The sequence below is a fragment of the Temnothorax longispinosus genome, unplaced genomic scaffold (assembly GCF_030848805.1).
Source record: "Temnothorax longispinosus isolate EJ_2023e unplaced genomic scaffold, Tlon_JGU_v1 HiC_scaffold_82, whole genome shotgun sequence".
NCBI lineage: Eukaryota > Metazoa > Arthropoda > Insecta > Hymenoptera > Formicidae > Temnothorax > Temnothorax longispinosus.
In genome coordinates, this window is record NW_027270692.1 from 19802 (window position 1) to 36827 (window position 17026).

The 17026-nt window shown below is 33.9% G+C and overlaps 2 protein-coding genes across 2 annotated transcripts; one reads left to right on the forward strand and one right to left on the reverse strand.

The window, feature by feature from the left end:
• The first annotated feature begins 8544 nt into the window (after positions 1–8544).
• Positions 8545–10188, forward strand: LOC139825039 (uncharacterized). Its single transcript, XM_071797576.1, has one exon. It carries the CDS (start codon positions 8545–8547, stop codon positions 10186–10188), a length of 1644 nt encoding a protein of 547 aa, XP_071653677.1.
• Positions 10189–12197: 2009 nt separating this feature from the next.
• On the reverse strand, positions 12198–14997 carry LOC139825040 (cytochrome P450 4c3-like). Its single transcript, XM_071797577.1, has 5 exons — positions 14850–14997; positions 14593–14719; positions 13632–13868; positions 13260–13422; positions 12198–13024 (listed from the first exon to the last, which is right to left on the reverse strand). The coding sequence occupies exons 1-5, from the start codon at positions 14909–14911 to the stop codon at positions 12687–12689; spliced, it is 927 nt and encodes a 308-aa protein (XP_071653678.1). The 5' UTR covers positions 14912–14997; the 3' UTR covers positions 12198–12686.
• Between the last annotated feature and the right edge of the window lie 2029 nt (positions 14998–17026).

Genomic DNA, 17026 nt, shown 5'->3' on the forward strand with positions numbered 1-17026 from the left:
AAAAATATGTTTTTTTGTGAAAATGGTGAACATTTTTGAAAAAAGAGTGTCATTTTTTGCCTAAAAATTTAGTATAAAAATATCCGTTGGAAAGACAATTTTTAATATATCGCAAAACCCCTACACTTTCTTTAGATAATTCAGATAAGAAGAACCTATCAAAATTTTAAGTGAATCGGATGAAAATTGTAGAAGTTATGCTGCACGCCGATTTGAAAAATGTCATTTCGAGAAAAACGCGTTTAAAGTTTTACGTAGCAATATTTCGTGTATAATTGAAAAATTGAAAAATTACCTTTAGTCTGCGATTCCTGCGCCATATAATTGTCCTTCTATGTCGACTTCAGCTTTCTCTGCCCCTTTTCTGTCTGATTTTAAGGCTTCGTACCTTTGTACCTGAAAAGTCAGCCGCTTCGAACCATTCAGAGCCTATTGTGGCGCGCTGGCTCGCTTCCCTTTAATCGGCTGTATAGTCGTAAATACTTCGAATTTTACATTCCGACAAAAAGGACTTTATTTTTAAGACTATATACTAACGTTTAAACGGAAAAAAATTTTTGATTTTTTGAATCTTTCAAAGAGGTTCAACCCCTTAAGTCTTACACGATCTCTAATTCCCGTTAATTTAAGAATAAACTTTTATTTATAATTTTACACCTCATGCATTTTGATATACATATACATATATGTGTAAGTTCAAATCTTAAAATCCTTTTCATATTACATATAAATAGCATTCTATCATGAATTCTGATAAAAGTAATGGATACATATGAAGTAGACTCTTTGCATTAAGGGGTTACACCACTTTAAAAATTTCAAAAAATTAAAAAATTTTTTTTTCGTTTAAACGATAGTATATAGTCTTAAAAATAAAGTCCTTTTTGTCGGAATGTAAAATTTGAAGTATTTACGACTATACAGCCGATTAAAGGAAAGCGCGACGGCGCACAGTGGGGCGAATCTATGAAAAACCGGATATTGGACGAAAAAATAAAAGACGTATAATTCAAATTTTAATGAGATTTTATGTTAATATATATCCTAAACTATAAATAAATGTGCTTATAATTGATTTTATTCCTTGTTATTTCCTTAAAATGATCTGATAAAGTATGACATTTTCGTGAATACTGAAATTTTAGTAATTCGATAGGTTACTTTCTAAAGTCTCCGCCGAAAGCATAACTGCGAATATGAGTTAAATGCATATCAGAACTTATTTATTAGGGTTCAAAAAACATATTTATTTTAGTTTTATGTCATTTGAGTACTATTATATATTAATAAACATACACGACATATCAAATACTTTTACTTCGCCAGTGAGTAGTGAAATTACAAAAATCCTTTGCTGCGACCAAACTGGCTAATATTTATTTAACAAGCACAACGCGTTTCAACCAAGATTCCGGTCCTTTTCAAGTGCGTACAATAAATTAACGCTTGCAAAACACTTCATTATACACAATGTGGTAGCAATGAGTCTACGAACTAAAATACAAAAAAAAAGTAAAATAATAAATTAACAAACTAAAATAATGTACGAAGAGTAAACTCAGGAATAAAATAGCAACGCTTACATGTTTTGTGTGTCAAAGGCGATAAAAGATATGCGAGTCATATTAACAAAAGTGAAATTCGGTGGTGCGTTCACTATAGGTGACGACAGACGACTGAGTGAGAAACAAAGGCAGAGGTAACCGAAAGCGCTCACATTAAGTTTATTATTTTGTCATAAATGACAGGAAGGTTATCGGTGTCCTTTTGTAAATTAATAGTGTTATTGTTTTTCTTAATAAACACCATTTCGGCTATCTCTCTCTTTTTAAAATGTTTCTCGCTATGTAGAACTTTGGGACTAGTCCAATTAAATTCGTGATTGCAAGAGGTCTTGTGTTTGCTGACCACAGAATGATTACTGGGATGCTTTTTAATATCGGCACGATGTTTTTTGATTCTAGTCACCAAATTTCTTTTGGTCTGTCCGATGTAACATGCGTCGCAATTAAGACAATCGATCTCGTATACAATTTCCATGCGTTTAGCGCTTTCGAGCCTATCTTTGCCTCTATTAATAATACGATCAAGTTTTTTAGGAACCGTATAGACCACGTCGAATCCTTTGTTCCTCAGGGCCTTACTAATATTCTCGCTACAATTCTTTATGTAAGGAATGGTGACAGGATGTCGCACAGTATGAACCTTGTCGTTTCTCGAATCGCGGTTCTTTAAAAGCATTAATCGTCGTTTTATGTATTTGTTATAAAAATATGTCGGATAACCTTCCTGTCATCTATGACAAAATAATAAACTTAATGTGAGCGCTTTCGGTTACCTCTGCCTTTGTTTCTCACTCAGTCGTCTGTCGTCACCTATAGTGAACGCACCACCGAATTTCACTTTTGTTAATATGACTCGTATATCTTTTATCGCCTTTGACACAAAAAACATGTAAGCGTTGCTATTTTATTCCTGAGTTTACTCTTCGTACGTCATTTTAGTTTGTTAATTTATTATTTTACTTTTTTTTGTATTTTAGTTTGTAGACTAATTGCTGCCACATTGTGTATAATAAAGTGTTTTGCAAGCGTTAATTTATTGTGCGCACTTGAGAAGGACCGGAATCTCGGTTGAAACGCGTTGTGCTTGTTAAATAAATATTAGCCAGTTTGGTCGCAGCAAAGGATGTTTGTAATACACGACATATTCGACTATTAAAAGGTTCTTACTTCAATATTCAAACAGGAAGAAAGTTTGTGGATTAGAATGGATTAAGGTTTGCTCTGCGCCATTTGATAAAGCAAAGTGTCTAGTTTTTGGACATATAAGGTTGTTTATCCGCCTTCGTCCGCCTTTTATGAGAAAATTGACGTCGAAGTTCACTCGACATGGTCGAACGTCGTCCACGAATAGCTCAGCGGATGCCGTTCGATCATTTCGAGTGAATATGGACGAAATATTTATTATTTTCTCATAAAAGAGGGACGAAGGTGGATATATAATTTGTTTAAATACTGCTATTTTGTAATGATTAATTACATCCATATTTTATAACAATTAATTATGTCAATAATATAATAGCGACGAGCGAGGTTCGTTCATCGACTTGTCACGTATTCTGTAAATCCATGGGCCAATAAGATTGCTCTACGTTAAATTATTCGTTCTCCTCGAAGGGTGGAGGGGAGGGTGGGGAGGGGTGGGGAGGGGAGGGGGGGAGGAAATAAAAACAGCGGAGATAAGAACTTTTCGTCAGTTTTTCTCGATCAGTAGTCGATTAAAGACTTTTTGATTTTGAAAGTTTGGCTTTATACAATTCACTTTGCGTTCTTTTCAGGATACAGTGAAAAATATATAGAATATATAAAATATATAGAAGATTATACTTTAACACGCTCGCAAAATGGAAAATTTCCGAACGAATCGTCAACTTTTTAATTGTATGCGTGCAAATAATCTTGATTTATCAAATTATGAGGCTTTAATAAGTCACATAACATCATGTATTAATACTGAATTACCCAAAGTCGCGTTGGAAGCATTGAAAAGAAAAATCATGATTTTCACGAAGAATTTGAAGTCAAAATGGGTAGCTAGCTCTTACAGTTACAACAAATTTATTACAAGGTATGAAAGTTGGTTAAATTGTGAATTTTCTTTTCCGAACGAAGTACTGAATTTAATTCCTAATACTTCTTCACGTACGCGTATGCCTCTTAATAGATCAAAGAGTTTCGTAGAATGTCCCGAACGACATAAAAGAAAGAGAACTGAGCCAACTGAGGAAGTACGGAATAAAAAATGCTATCGTACCAATAGGACAATTATCTGAAGATGCTCAGGAAGCAAACCATAAATATTTTAGAAAATATAGAGAAAGTCATTCGCGAAAAATGTCGCGAATACAAAATAATGAAGATATTTTTAATAATTTAATAATTGCTTCAGATCCAATAATATCTAATTCGCGAAAAATTATGGGACATAAAAAGAAAGAATTAACTGAAGATGCAAAATGTCTATTATATTTCATAATGATGTAGATTATGATGATTAAGTTCAAGAAATAGATGTGAGAAGCAAGAAAACAGTTCCTTTTCTATTATAAAACTCACAAAAATTAAACATCCCGAGGTTTAAGACTATCAAATAGAACATAAAATAGAACGCGCTAGAACATCAGGGTACGGAGCAGTAAGAAAATATGCGATAATAATTATTCATATTAACTTAATAAAGCACTAAAAAAGTATAAAAAAAAATTTTTTTTAAATAGAACCGATTTAAAAAAAACTCTAAAAAGTATTTAAAAAATAAAAAATCATCTATGCGCTTTATGAAAAATTGTTCATTAAATAATTTTGATTTCATACACTAAATGTCACAAACATAATAATCGTATATTATTTATGTCAAATTTCAAGTTATTTCATTGAAAAATGTAGAAGTTATAAGCAAATGACCAAAAAGTGAGGCGTTCGCCCCACTGTGCGGCGCGCCACAAGTAGGCTCCGAACGGTTCGAAGCGGCTGACTTTTTAGGTACAAAGGGACGAAGCCTTAAAATCAGACAGAAAAGGGGCAGAGAAAGCTGAACCAGTCGACATAGAAGGACAATTATATGGCGCAGGAACCGCATTTTTATGTATTCAAATAGATGCAAAATCAATACTTTTTTATAGATTTTTTATTTACTTTACCATTGTCTCAAAAAAAATTTCAAAAATATAGCTGCTTTTTTTAGGCTTCAATGTGGTGTAACCCCTTAAGCAAGAAAGAAGTTTAGTAATCATTCTTGAAATTTGACGTAAAATGGCTATTTACTTATTCAATTCTTTTTTTGTGGTTGTCTAACATAAAATGTTATTTTAATTTAAAGAAAGATATATTAAAGTTGTTCCTAAAATTTCTACGTATTTTAAGTTAAATCCAATTCCAAGTGACTCTTATCTATACATGATGTATAAGCGTTATTACATGTTAGAATATTTGTTTGAAATTTAATCTATTTTATTATAAAAAGCATAGCGATTTTCAGGATATTTTGATGTTAATCACATTTTCATCATTTATAATGAGTAAGTTAATTATTTTCAGATGTGGAACCCGAGTTCCATCCCGAATCAGATCTCGAGGTCTGAAGGAACGAAACATGAGAATAGCTATACTGCCAATGAGATTGTCCCGAAAAAAAGAGCAGACAGTATCTTCACCATTTTTACCTTCCATACCAAGAGCCATTCTCAAACACGATTTGAAGTGACTACGTCTGACTATACATGGAAAATTGATCAATTTGAACGTCTCTCTGCAATCGTAGATACATTAAATTCTCCACCATTTGGAGAAAACAACCAATACAAGATTCAAATGAATATTTCACGTCAAGATTTGCTATGTGCAATACGAATTTCAATACGTACTAATACAGCATTTAGCGGTTCATCTACTACGGTACTACTACTATAATGCATCCGCCTGAAACAGTCTTAGCGTCAAGATCGATTTCGTGTCGTATATCGGATATGACATTGTTAATTGATGTCTCGGATGATTCGTACATTTCTACTTATAGTTATGCGGTTTTAAAAAAGCAAATGTCAAATTTTCAAAACGTATAATATATATACATATTGCATGTTGTATAAATTTTAATTTTTATACATAAATAATATAGATAGCTTCGAAATTTTTACGTATGTCCTTTCAGAATCAAGTGAATCAATGTTAAACTTTAGTACTCCTCTGCGTTTATCTAGTTTATTATCGACATCCTTTTGTACTATTTTAATGAAAATACCATTTCAATGAAATTCACTGAGCTTTCATCAATCAATGTCAGTAAATATTTTATTATAAAACTACATATACATAATATTATATTTTATACGTTATATTGCAGCGATACGTTATATAATGCGCGGTATCTTAAATATTATACATTTCTCATACAAACGAAACAATTATTATGTAACGCGCGATTTTTTAAATACATTTTTCACATAAACGAAACAATTCTGTTAGTCTTTTATATTCGTACGAATTTTGTTCTTGTTCGAATAAATAGCCAATATCGTGTTTTATATCGTTAAATTTGCAGGATACGATAATTGTTAGTACAATTATTGTTAGTACGATTCCGTCTCTCTTTTACATTTATATTATTACTGTGATAAAATGTATAATATATATGGCAACATATTTTATTATAAAACCATATACATAAAATATTATATTTTATACATTATATTGTAGTAATGGCATGTGGTTTCTTAATCCTACATTACTCGCGTGGTTTCTTTTAACATAATTATTCGCGTGGAGTATACTTTATATTCCAACGTTATATCTTAATTTTTATTGTTCTTTTTGATGATTTACTTACTAATTAAATAAAGATTGATAATATTTTATATGCCTTTTGGATAAAAATAAGCGCAAAAGTTCTTCCTTAATTGTGAAAAAATTTTTGTGCAGCATTCGAGCTATAAAAAAGTTTTACTCTGTGAATTTAACAAATTTCTAAAACTAAGGTGTATTTTACATTCCATACGAGTAACGTAGAACTACATATATCTCTAAATGGCGATTTTATTCGTTTTTCACATTTTCATTGTTCTTCAAATAAATAGCTTGCATCGTTAAGCATATTTTGTATATACATACCTCGAAAAAAAACAAAGTGGAATAGTATTATACCTCGAAATAACACCCTGTACATACTGTTTATAAAATGCGTAATACTACAAAAAGGCGTGATATCCGTACAAAATTACCTTTTTTTAAAAAAAGGTAAAAAAACGCGCCAAGTACACGCATAGTAGTGTATATGTTGTTACCTCGAAAAAAAAAACAGTGGTAGTATTATACCTTAAAAAAATCTAAGTAACAAGTGGTAGACGTAATCTTTGTATCTCGAAAAATCTCGAAAAAACCTAAGCAGTAGTATCTTTACCTCGAAAAAAAAACAAAGTGGTAGTATTATCATACCTCGAAAAAACCTAAGTAACAAGTGGTAGACGTAATCTTTGTATCTCAAAAAATCGCGAAAAAACCTCAGCAGTAGTATTTTTATTTCAAAAAAATTATAACTCAAGTGATACACATCACAAAATTACGTTACCTTATCAAAAATGAGTCGTGCTTCAAGTGATCTATTACAATTACAAAAAAGAAATGATATTTCTTTTTAAATTACAGCGCCAACTACAGAGAGAACATACACTGAGATAATAGTATATTACACTACAAGGGCCGAAAGTTGAATTTTCGGCCCTGCGCGTCATGATGCCCCGAGGCGAAGCCCGAGGGCATCATGACGAGCAGGACCGAGATTTCAACTTTTGGCCCGCGTAGTGTATACGATTTTTCTTCATAGCCGGTCGAAAGTACGTTATTAATTTTACTTTTTTTAACTTTAAATGTTAATAAGCATGTTTTTGATGCCTGCCCCCGACATTTGCGGCACGAGCGAAGCGAGTGCTGCTGGTCGTGGGGGCAGGCATCAAATACATTCGAAGAGTCAAGTCTTGTCATATTTTGTAAAAATAAATTAATTCCATTCTATCAAAAATGTATTTATTTTCATTAGTTTAACAAATTATATTAATTATAATAAAATTTATAAAAAAAAACATATTATAAGCTAAAAACTCTTATTGCTTTTTTTTATCGTTTTCATTTTTACTTGAATGATCACAATTATTAAGAAAACTTCCATAAAAAACAGTTTTCAAACTTGATATTAAAGTAGTTAGAAGTAATATCTCCGGTAAATATACAGTTTTGATAATTCATGATTTGATTATTTAAATTTAAATTTTTAGATAAGCATTCTGATGATAGTTTACTAGTATGAGTATTAGTTTCATCACTTTTTCTCATTTTTAACGGTGGTTCATTTTCTTGTTTTTTAGCAAAGACTGAAATTGGTGGTTTTCTCATAAAATGAGTTGGAGGTAATTGGTTAATATATTCTGTTAGTACTTTTCTTTTTGTCCGTGTTGTAATCGAGGTTATTGGAGGTTCCGGTGTTGTTAACTGATTTAATTTATCAATTGTTACTAGATCATCTTCACTTATTATAAAATCATCAGAAAAATCATCGGAATTAACATCTTGTCCAGTAGTTTTTAAATTTTTATTTGCAGTTACTGTGCCACTAGAATAATTTTTACTAGTCGATGGTTGTGGATTCAGATGATCATTAGATACAGTAGCATTAGTAATACATTCATAAATTTTTTCTCTATTTTTTAACGAATTTTCGACGTAACCTGTAAATAATTAAATCATTTATAGGTAAGATCTATCAGTAAATCGATCTTCAGGCCTCAGTGACATGTACTGAGTAACTTTCTTATAGAAAAGATCTCCGATAATAAATTGTCGAGGCATGTCATTTTTCGACTCATGAATAGAAACAAGATACTTATTACCTTAAAATTTAAGATCTAGAATCATTAATATTGAAGAAGAACTATTCAAAAATTTACCGGAGAGTTTGGTTAACGAGTTTCTCGAATGTAACAATGAGAAGGTCATGAAATATAATGATTCTCTAAAGGTTAAATCTATCAACAAATTTAACAGAATAATAAAAAAACGAAACATTGTGGCAGATCCTTTTTCGAGGATAGACAAATCGAAATGGTTAGTCAACATTAGTAATAGTAATAAGCGGATACCGAACTCGGTGTCAGATTTTCTGTGTTTGGGAGATAAATTTGCGTTACCGATTAACCAATTCGATAAAAAAGACCGCGAAAATTCCGTTTTAGAAACAATAAAGAATTTCGAAGTTAATGCTCACAGGTTTCCGGAAAATGCGGTAAATGGTGTACGTGAGTCGCTAACGGATTCTTTACATAGATATTTAGTGAATAAAAACCACGTAGATTTGGTCGATCGCTGCATATTAAATAGATACGCGGAATGCAAAAAATTTTTACGAGAAAACCACGATGTCTTCGTCACGAAGGCTGACAAGGGTCAGGTCACTGTTATTATGGACAGGGATGAATACTTGACAAAAATGACTGATTTACTTAAAGATGAGTCCACGTACAAAAAATTAAAGAAAGATCCTATTAGACAAATCTCCTTGAAATTAAATGAACTTGTCAGATCGTGGCGAGACAGTGGTATTATCGAGGACACGGACTACAAGCGTTTAAATTGCACCAACGGGAATCTCCCACGTTGTTACGGGCTGCCAAAGATCCATAAAAATGGTTTTCCTCTACGGATTATTGTTTCGGCTTTGGGAAGTCCCTTATATAACGTAGCGTCCTTTCTCCACAGTATCTTGCATCACTCTATTCGCCCACCTAAGTCTCACATCAAGGACAGTTGGTCCTTTGTAAGAGAAATCAAGGACATTGAGATTAATACTGACGAGGTACTCGTTTCCCTCGATGTAACGGCTCTTTTCACCAACATCCCGAAGGAGTTAGTTCTCAGAGGAATAGAAAAATGTTGGCAGGATATCTCTGGTAACACGAAGCTTAATTTGCCGCAATTTTTGCATGCTATTGAGCTGGTACTGGGATCTACGAGTTTCAGTTTTAATGGTGACACATATGAACAGATCTTTGGCAGTCCGATGGGATCTCCGCTTTCACCAATATTAGCGGATATTGTGATGGAGGATTTAGAGACTCACTGTCTTGCTATGCTTAATTTTTCTCTGTCGTTTTTCCGCCGTTATGTCGATGATGTTATTGCTGTAATTCCTAAGGATAAAATTGGGGATGTCCTTGACGCGTTTAATAACTATCACCCCCGTTTAAAATTTACTCACGAATTGGAGGTAAATGGGGCCATCCCCTTTCTAGATACTCTCATCATCAAAAATGGCAACAGGCTTTTGACTAATTGGCACAGGAAACCCACGTTCTCGGGCCGATATGTAAATTACTTTTCCAACCATCCATTGAAATACAAATATAATACAATCACAAGCCTTGTTGACCATGCAATTTTACTTTCGGATAAACAATTTCACAGTTCCAATATTAAAATTGTGAGGGACATCCTTAGGAATAATTGCTTCCCAGAAGAGCTGATTGATAAGCAAATTAACAACAGATTAAAAGAATTAAAACATCGCAATAACATCACCGACTGTAATAATGTAAGCAGGTACTTTCGACGCCCGGAAGTACATTGCGCTTCCTTACATTAAGGGTCTTAGTGAGGATATTCGCCGGACCGTAAACCGATGTGGCCTCGATGTCCTTTACACGATCCCAAAAAAGATGGATTCAATTATAAAACGGGGTAAAGATAAGCTCGAAAATATGAAAGAAACAGGAGTTGTCTACAAAATCGAATGTAACGACTGTAACGTTTCTTATATTGGACAAACCTTAAGACATTTGGAAACTCGTGTGAAGGAACATTTAGGTGACATCAAAAAAGATGTGAATAAACACTCCGTTGTTAGCAAGCACCGACTTACACATGGGCATAATTTTAAATGGTCCGATACGAGAATCATGCATAGAGAGAGATATGTAAGGAAGAGGGAGATTGCAGAGATGTTTTACATAAAAAAAGAACAAAAGAACACGATTAATTTAAAGAAAGACACTGAGAATCTCAATCCGCTATACGATAGAATCATAAGAGCCACGTAATAATTACTCTCTAAACGTTATTTTTATTTGTTTGACCTATACAGTCGTTTATTTATATATCAACGATTAGTCAGTCGCTGTCTTTCGATCCGGAACGACGTGTCACCGGTCGGTTCCGTTCACATCATGACTGCGGCTCGCTCTAGACTGCGACTCTTTTAAACTTTGACAATGTTAGTAAAACGGCAAGAACTTTGTGAGTGGCTAATGCAATTGCGTAAAATATAGGTAGATATTTCCTTGATTGTTTCTCGTGCGACATTCGTTCCTGTAACAACATGCTTGTAACGACTTCGTTTTGCATACTTTTAGAAATCTCTTGATAAGGACACAAAACCAGTGTCGAAACGTCGAGTTAACGTAAAAATAAATGTCAGTTTGGTCAATAATACAACCTGTGATACTTATTACCGTTGTTTTCTACATCTTGGATTTTAAGTTTCGTAAGTTCATCACATCTAAGAGCTCCACATATGCCAAAGATTAAAATAACCTGCAATTATTATATAGAAATAGATTTACATGTCATGATGAGTTGATTATTATTAATTTAAGTATACATTAAAAAGATGAAACATTAAGCAATAAATAAAAATTAATATAAATACTAACCTTTGAAGCTAAGTAAACATAGTCTGGTGCATTGTTAATAAATTTTAAAATTTCATCCCATTTCAATACCAAGGACTTTTTCGGTTTGTAACCTTTAGAGTTATTTTTGACTAAAGCTTTCAAGTTAAGAAAATTATTTATGTTAACATTGTCTCTTGAATTTAATGTGCTTTTCAAAATTGACCAAACACTCCATACAGTTGACGGCTTTAATTTTTTAGATAGGTCCTTAAAATACACAACCAAATTATTTTCTTCACAGTTTGACAGTGAAGTTTTGTGTTCTATCTGCCACTTTTTATACGTGTCGTAAACAAGATTGTATCGATCAACAGACTTCTTTGGCAACGTATCTGTATTTATTATCAATCGCGCTTCTGCATCGAAATTTCGTATAACTTCTTCCTCGAGTCTACGGATTCATCAGATGACATATTGTTCATTTTTGCTAGATTATTGAATTGACTTTAATAATATTTTAATATTAAATTAACTGACGACAGAACAATATTGATGACTATTTTTAAGGTTAACGGGCGTTAAAGTTTAAGGTTATAGACGGCGCGCGTGTACTTCTCACAGGGAGTAAATGTTAAACTTTTGTCCCTGCTATTAAGGACGAAAGTACGTACTTTCGACCGAGGTATGAAGAAAAAAATTTGTCAATTCCAAGAAATATTTAGTCCGATACGTTCAACTAAACATTTTAGTTAGCTAACTAAACATTAGTTGAATTAATTAATTCTTGATTAAAAATACGAAATAAATTGTTGAAACAACTAATATTTAGTTAACTAACTAAAATGTTTAGTTGAACATATCGAACTAAATATTTCTTGGGATTAACAATTTTTTTTCTCAGTGTATTTTTCGAGATACAAAGATTACGGTCTACCACTTGTTACTTAGGTTTTTTCGAGGTGAAAAATTACAGAGGTAACAATACAAAATACAAATATTTTATTAAAATAAACCCAACAAGGGAATACAAGGTATTTAAATACAAAGTTTATATATGTATTTTAAAAGATTGAATCGCATCGCAAAGAATTACAGAGGTAACAGTACAACATTAAAATATTTTATTAAAATAAATAGTAACGCGAATAAAGGGGATTGACACAAAGATGCCCTAAATGATTGCCGCAGAGCGGCCTTCGACTCCTCTGATTAAAATACTGAAATACTTCCGTGCATCAAATTTCTCCTCCGAAAGATAGCCCAGTTTCTCCGCACGAGCCCCACTCGTGCGGGTGGTGCAGTTTGGAATATAAAAATACCTGTGATCAGATGGACTCGAACTCGGTTCCTCGGGATTACGAGTCTGGCGCTTTACCACAAGACCACACTGCCACCCTTAATTAAAACCGCTCAAAGAATTTGAAGATAATTAAGATCTTTAATTAGTGGTGTGGGAAAAGATTGCGCTCTATCATTCGCGCGGGGTGATTTTGAGACGAAGTCCGTTTGCGTTGACCAACACCAATTCGGATATAAGGCGCAACTGGTCCTCCCTATCGAAAGCCTCCACGCGGTAGGCTTTCAGCACGTTCAAGACGGCTACTTTAATAACTAGCGTGGCGAACTTCCAGCCAACGCAATTGCGCGAGCCGGCGCTGAATGGGATGAAGGCGTAAGGGGGTAACTTGAGGCCGTCAGATAAGAATCGTTCCGGACGATAAATCTCTGGCTCCGGGAAGTGACGGGCGTCGCGATGCAGCAAATAGGAGTTGATAAGAACTGTCGAGCCCGATGGGATTTGATTGCCGACTAAAAATAAAGAAATCTCATATAAATTGAAATTTTCCGTGCGTTATGCGATTGGTGACTGTACGATAGCAATAGTTATTTATTGCATTTTAATGTCTGTCATCCGACAGTTATATTAAAACAGCGCTCTACTAATATTGATTGATCTATATTATATATTTAAATATATTATATCGATTACCATGTAATAGTGTAACGCACTGTTCAGAAATTGAAGATAATGAGAGATATTTACTTATTTCAATCGGTTTATAAATTTGCCTCGCTATAAGCGGAACCACCGGATACAATCTCCACTGTTCCTTGATACAGGCATCCAACCACGTTAATTTGTGTATATTTTCCAAGGTAATCTCGTCATTGCCCAGCACGTCGTTGTATTCGTCCACAATTTTTTCCTGAAGAAAAAACAAGGAGATGTTGATGTTTAATTAATATTAAAAGTATAAAAAGAAGAAATAACGTTCAATTAGCTTTTCAACACTTGAAATTGATTTTACAATTTAGGAAATACATCTAATGCGCATGAGATACAAAAATCTTTTTCAAGTGTGTCAAAAATATATCGAAAGATATAGCGAAAACGGTGCAATATGAAAGGACGTACTTGATATTCGGGATGTCGTCCCAGCACGTAAAGTGTCCAGGATATGCTGGTGGCCATCGTGTCGTGTCCAGCGTACATAAAAGTATTCACTTCTTCGCGAATGTCCTCGTCTGAAAGGACGGTGCCGCTATCCGATATCTCCAACAGCAAATCCAGGAGAGCTCGTTTCTTCTTCGTCGCATCGTTGTAGTTATTATCACATTTGAATTTCCATTGAGCCTTTCTTTCGACGATTACCTGCAGATTATACATGTTTTCTAGATATTCTTCGTACTTTACAGATTCGCAAGTGGGATGTCGAGAGCAAACAAGTATTGTGAGTCAGCTTTCTTATCTTTCCGTACTCTTATACAATTTTCCGATTTAGAACGTATGCTCGAAAAAGTCTAAGACTGAATTTACTGTAGAAGAAAGTCAGAGATATAAAGTGACATTTTCTTTATATAACACATGATAAGACGCCGCGTAGAGCAATCGCGCTAAAGAAAGAAAAAAGATATTTCTCTTTTTTTTCATACACGAATGTGCTGTCTAAATTTGAAATTGAAATAAATTGATTCAAATCGAAATTTAGAATCAGTACGTGATTGACTTTGATTCATACACAAAATAGCAATGAGATTGCAAACGACTGCGATTGCGTTAATCTCCGTTTATTATTTTGGCTAGGACATCACTCTGCGATAAGCAATGATCTCTGACGAGACTGGAGTAACTATTGAAGATAACCAGAAGGCTTTATTTGTCCGGACTCATTTAACTTGAGATAATTATTATTTCGCCTCGTGGCGATCGTGGCGCAGAGACAAGTGCGCTGGTCTAGTGAGCCTGAGACCCGAGTTCAAATCCGACCGAAGACCGGTCGGTTTTTATACGATCGTCACCTCTCGGCGGTAAGTAATGGCAACCCACCGAGAGTATCTTGCCACGCTCGATCACGACACGCTCCAGAAAGAATTACCTTGTCGACTAATTCCTGGATCACACGAATTAAATGGTCGTGCTCCTTGCCTACTGTGGTCAGTTTAAAAATGGAATCCGACGAGATCCACACGTTTGTGAATCGCATCTGTACAATGGATGCGACTCTGGAAAGTGGAAACAAATATTTTTTTAAAAATAAAGTTCGACGTATATATGTACAATGGTATTATATATTGTATAAAAATGTCAAAAACGTCAAAAATAAAAGCAATTTCAGAAGAATCGCGAATTTACCTATCCACAGCTTTAACGTATTCATCATTGTAGTTCTTTTGTGCGTTAAGTTTATAGCCCATTGCAGTATCTACAATAAAATCAGCAAAATTAAATTAATTAATTAAATCATTATTAATTAAATTATTGAAATTAAGTTTTAAAGACAAAGAAATTTTGTAATCTATGATGCAATATTTTAATATATACCGCGATATATGTAACACGATTGATACATTTAAATTTTGCAATTCAACTATTTAATAATTAACATGTATGGATAAATAATTATACATAAACGTATAATAACATTTAATAATACTAAATTAAAACAATAATGTGCACTATATTGCGCTAAAAATTAACAACGGTTAACTGTGTGTCATTATGGGATAATTGTTGTTATCCACATAATGGCTGGTGTAATGTAGACGTAACACGTGTAAGGGCCAAAGCACATATGACAGTCGTAGTCGTGGACGTAAGTAACGCACAAGCTTTGGCGTATCCTGATCTGTCAGGTCGGGGACTACGACCGTCGTATATCGCTACGCCATGTTATGTGCTTTGACCCTCACACGTGTGTAAAACGTGCGTTTATTTCGCAATGCATTTATTTTAACAACGCTCATTTGTGACCATTGCTGTAGACGATCGGCGAGCGCGTGATCGTGCCCTTTTCTTACAACTAATTCAAAATTCTGAGTATTAAATAAGTCAGATCAACCAAAAGCTTAACAGAATTAAAGAAAAATTGTCAACGCGTAAAAGTGTACACATTACAAATGTTTATTTTCGCGAGTATCGTCTTATAACAGTAAATAAATGGCAGATTTAATTACGTTTAATCGGGGCTCGGATGATCTCGCAAAACCTAGGCTTGATCTGCTCGATAAGGATTTGCTGATCAAGACAGGGCAAACCAGCGAGAAAAGTACCGATTGTGAGAATGCTTTTAACGAGGATTCGAGGTCGCGCGTTGACGGTGCGGGTGATGGCGAAAGTTCGCCAATTTTCAAAACTTCTATCTCAAAGTCCAAGCAGAAGAAGGTTATTTCTATGTCGTCGATCTTACGACTATCTACTCCGCGAAGAAGTTACAAATCTAACGATCCGCCAGATTTAACTAAAGTATGGGACACAAAAAGATATATATAATAATTATATGCTACCAAGATCCAGCGCGGACCGTAAATGACGATTTAGTTTAAAATCTATTTGATATCATAACGGTCGTATAATTCTCGTATTAAACCACGGGACTCTTCTCAATTGAATTTTGCCCTAAAGAAACGCGCTAGCATAGTTATTTTGCAGTTTCATAATATTTTAATTCATATATTTTTGAGAGTAGTTATTTTCGTTCCCGGTGCGTATTTTTAGACTATGGACAAATGTTTAAAAAATTCTTAAATCTCTTTATCTTAAGATACAAAAAAATATTCATATTCTCTTTAATTTCTATATTAAATATATCTACTCATCTTCTATCTAATTTTTTATACATTTATTTTATAATTAATATCGAAGATAACTGTTTGAGCATGAAATGTAACGCATAGGAAGCAATTTTCATTTTAATGATCCACATATCGCAAAGTTTAATTGATTGATTAATCGCTAAATATAATATATATTATAAAATCATTAAATTCACACATATACACTCTTAAGCATGTACCGCGTAGTATCTCCAAATTCGAGGTACTAATTTCTAAATGGAAATGACATTTGGAGTTACATGCTGCTAGGAGATACTTTTCCCGGTACAGTAGCACGAGGTACGGAATACACGAGGTACTGATAAAGAAGGAGGTACCGATTGGAGGTACCGCACTTATAAATTCACGGTACAATTTTTTAGGAGATACAGTTTTAGGAGGTACAGTTTTTTAGGGGGCTTCCCGTATGTACCCCGTACATACGTACCTCGTACGTACATATGTACCTCGTACAAATGTGTACCTCCTACATATGTACCTCGTACAAAAGACATTCGCGAAGCACTCGACGCGGACGCGTGCACGGACGTGTCAGAGGAAGTACAGTTTTAGGAGGTACAGTTTTTTAGGGGGCTTTCCGTATATACCTCCTACATACGTACCTCGTATACGTAGCCAACCATGGCATGATCGCGACATTTGTTGAACGAAAGACATTCGCGAATAGCAGCGGGCAATATTATATCATATATCCAA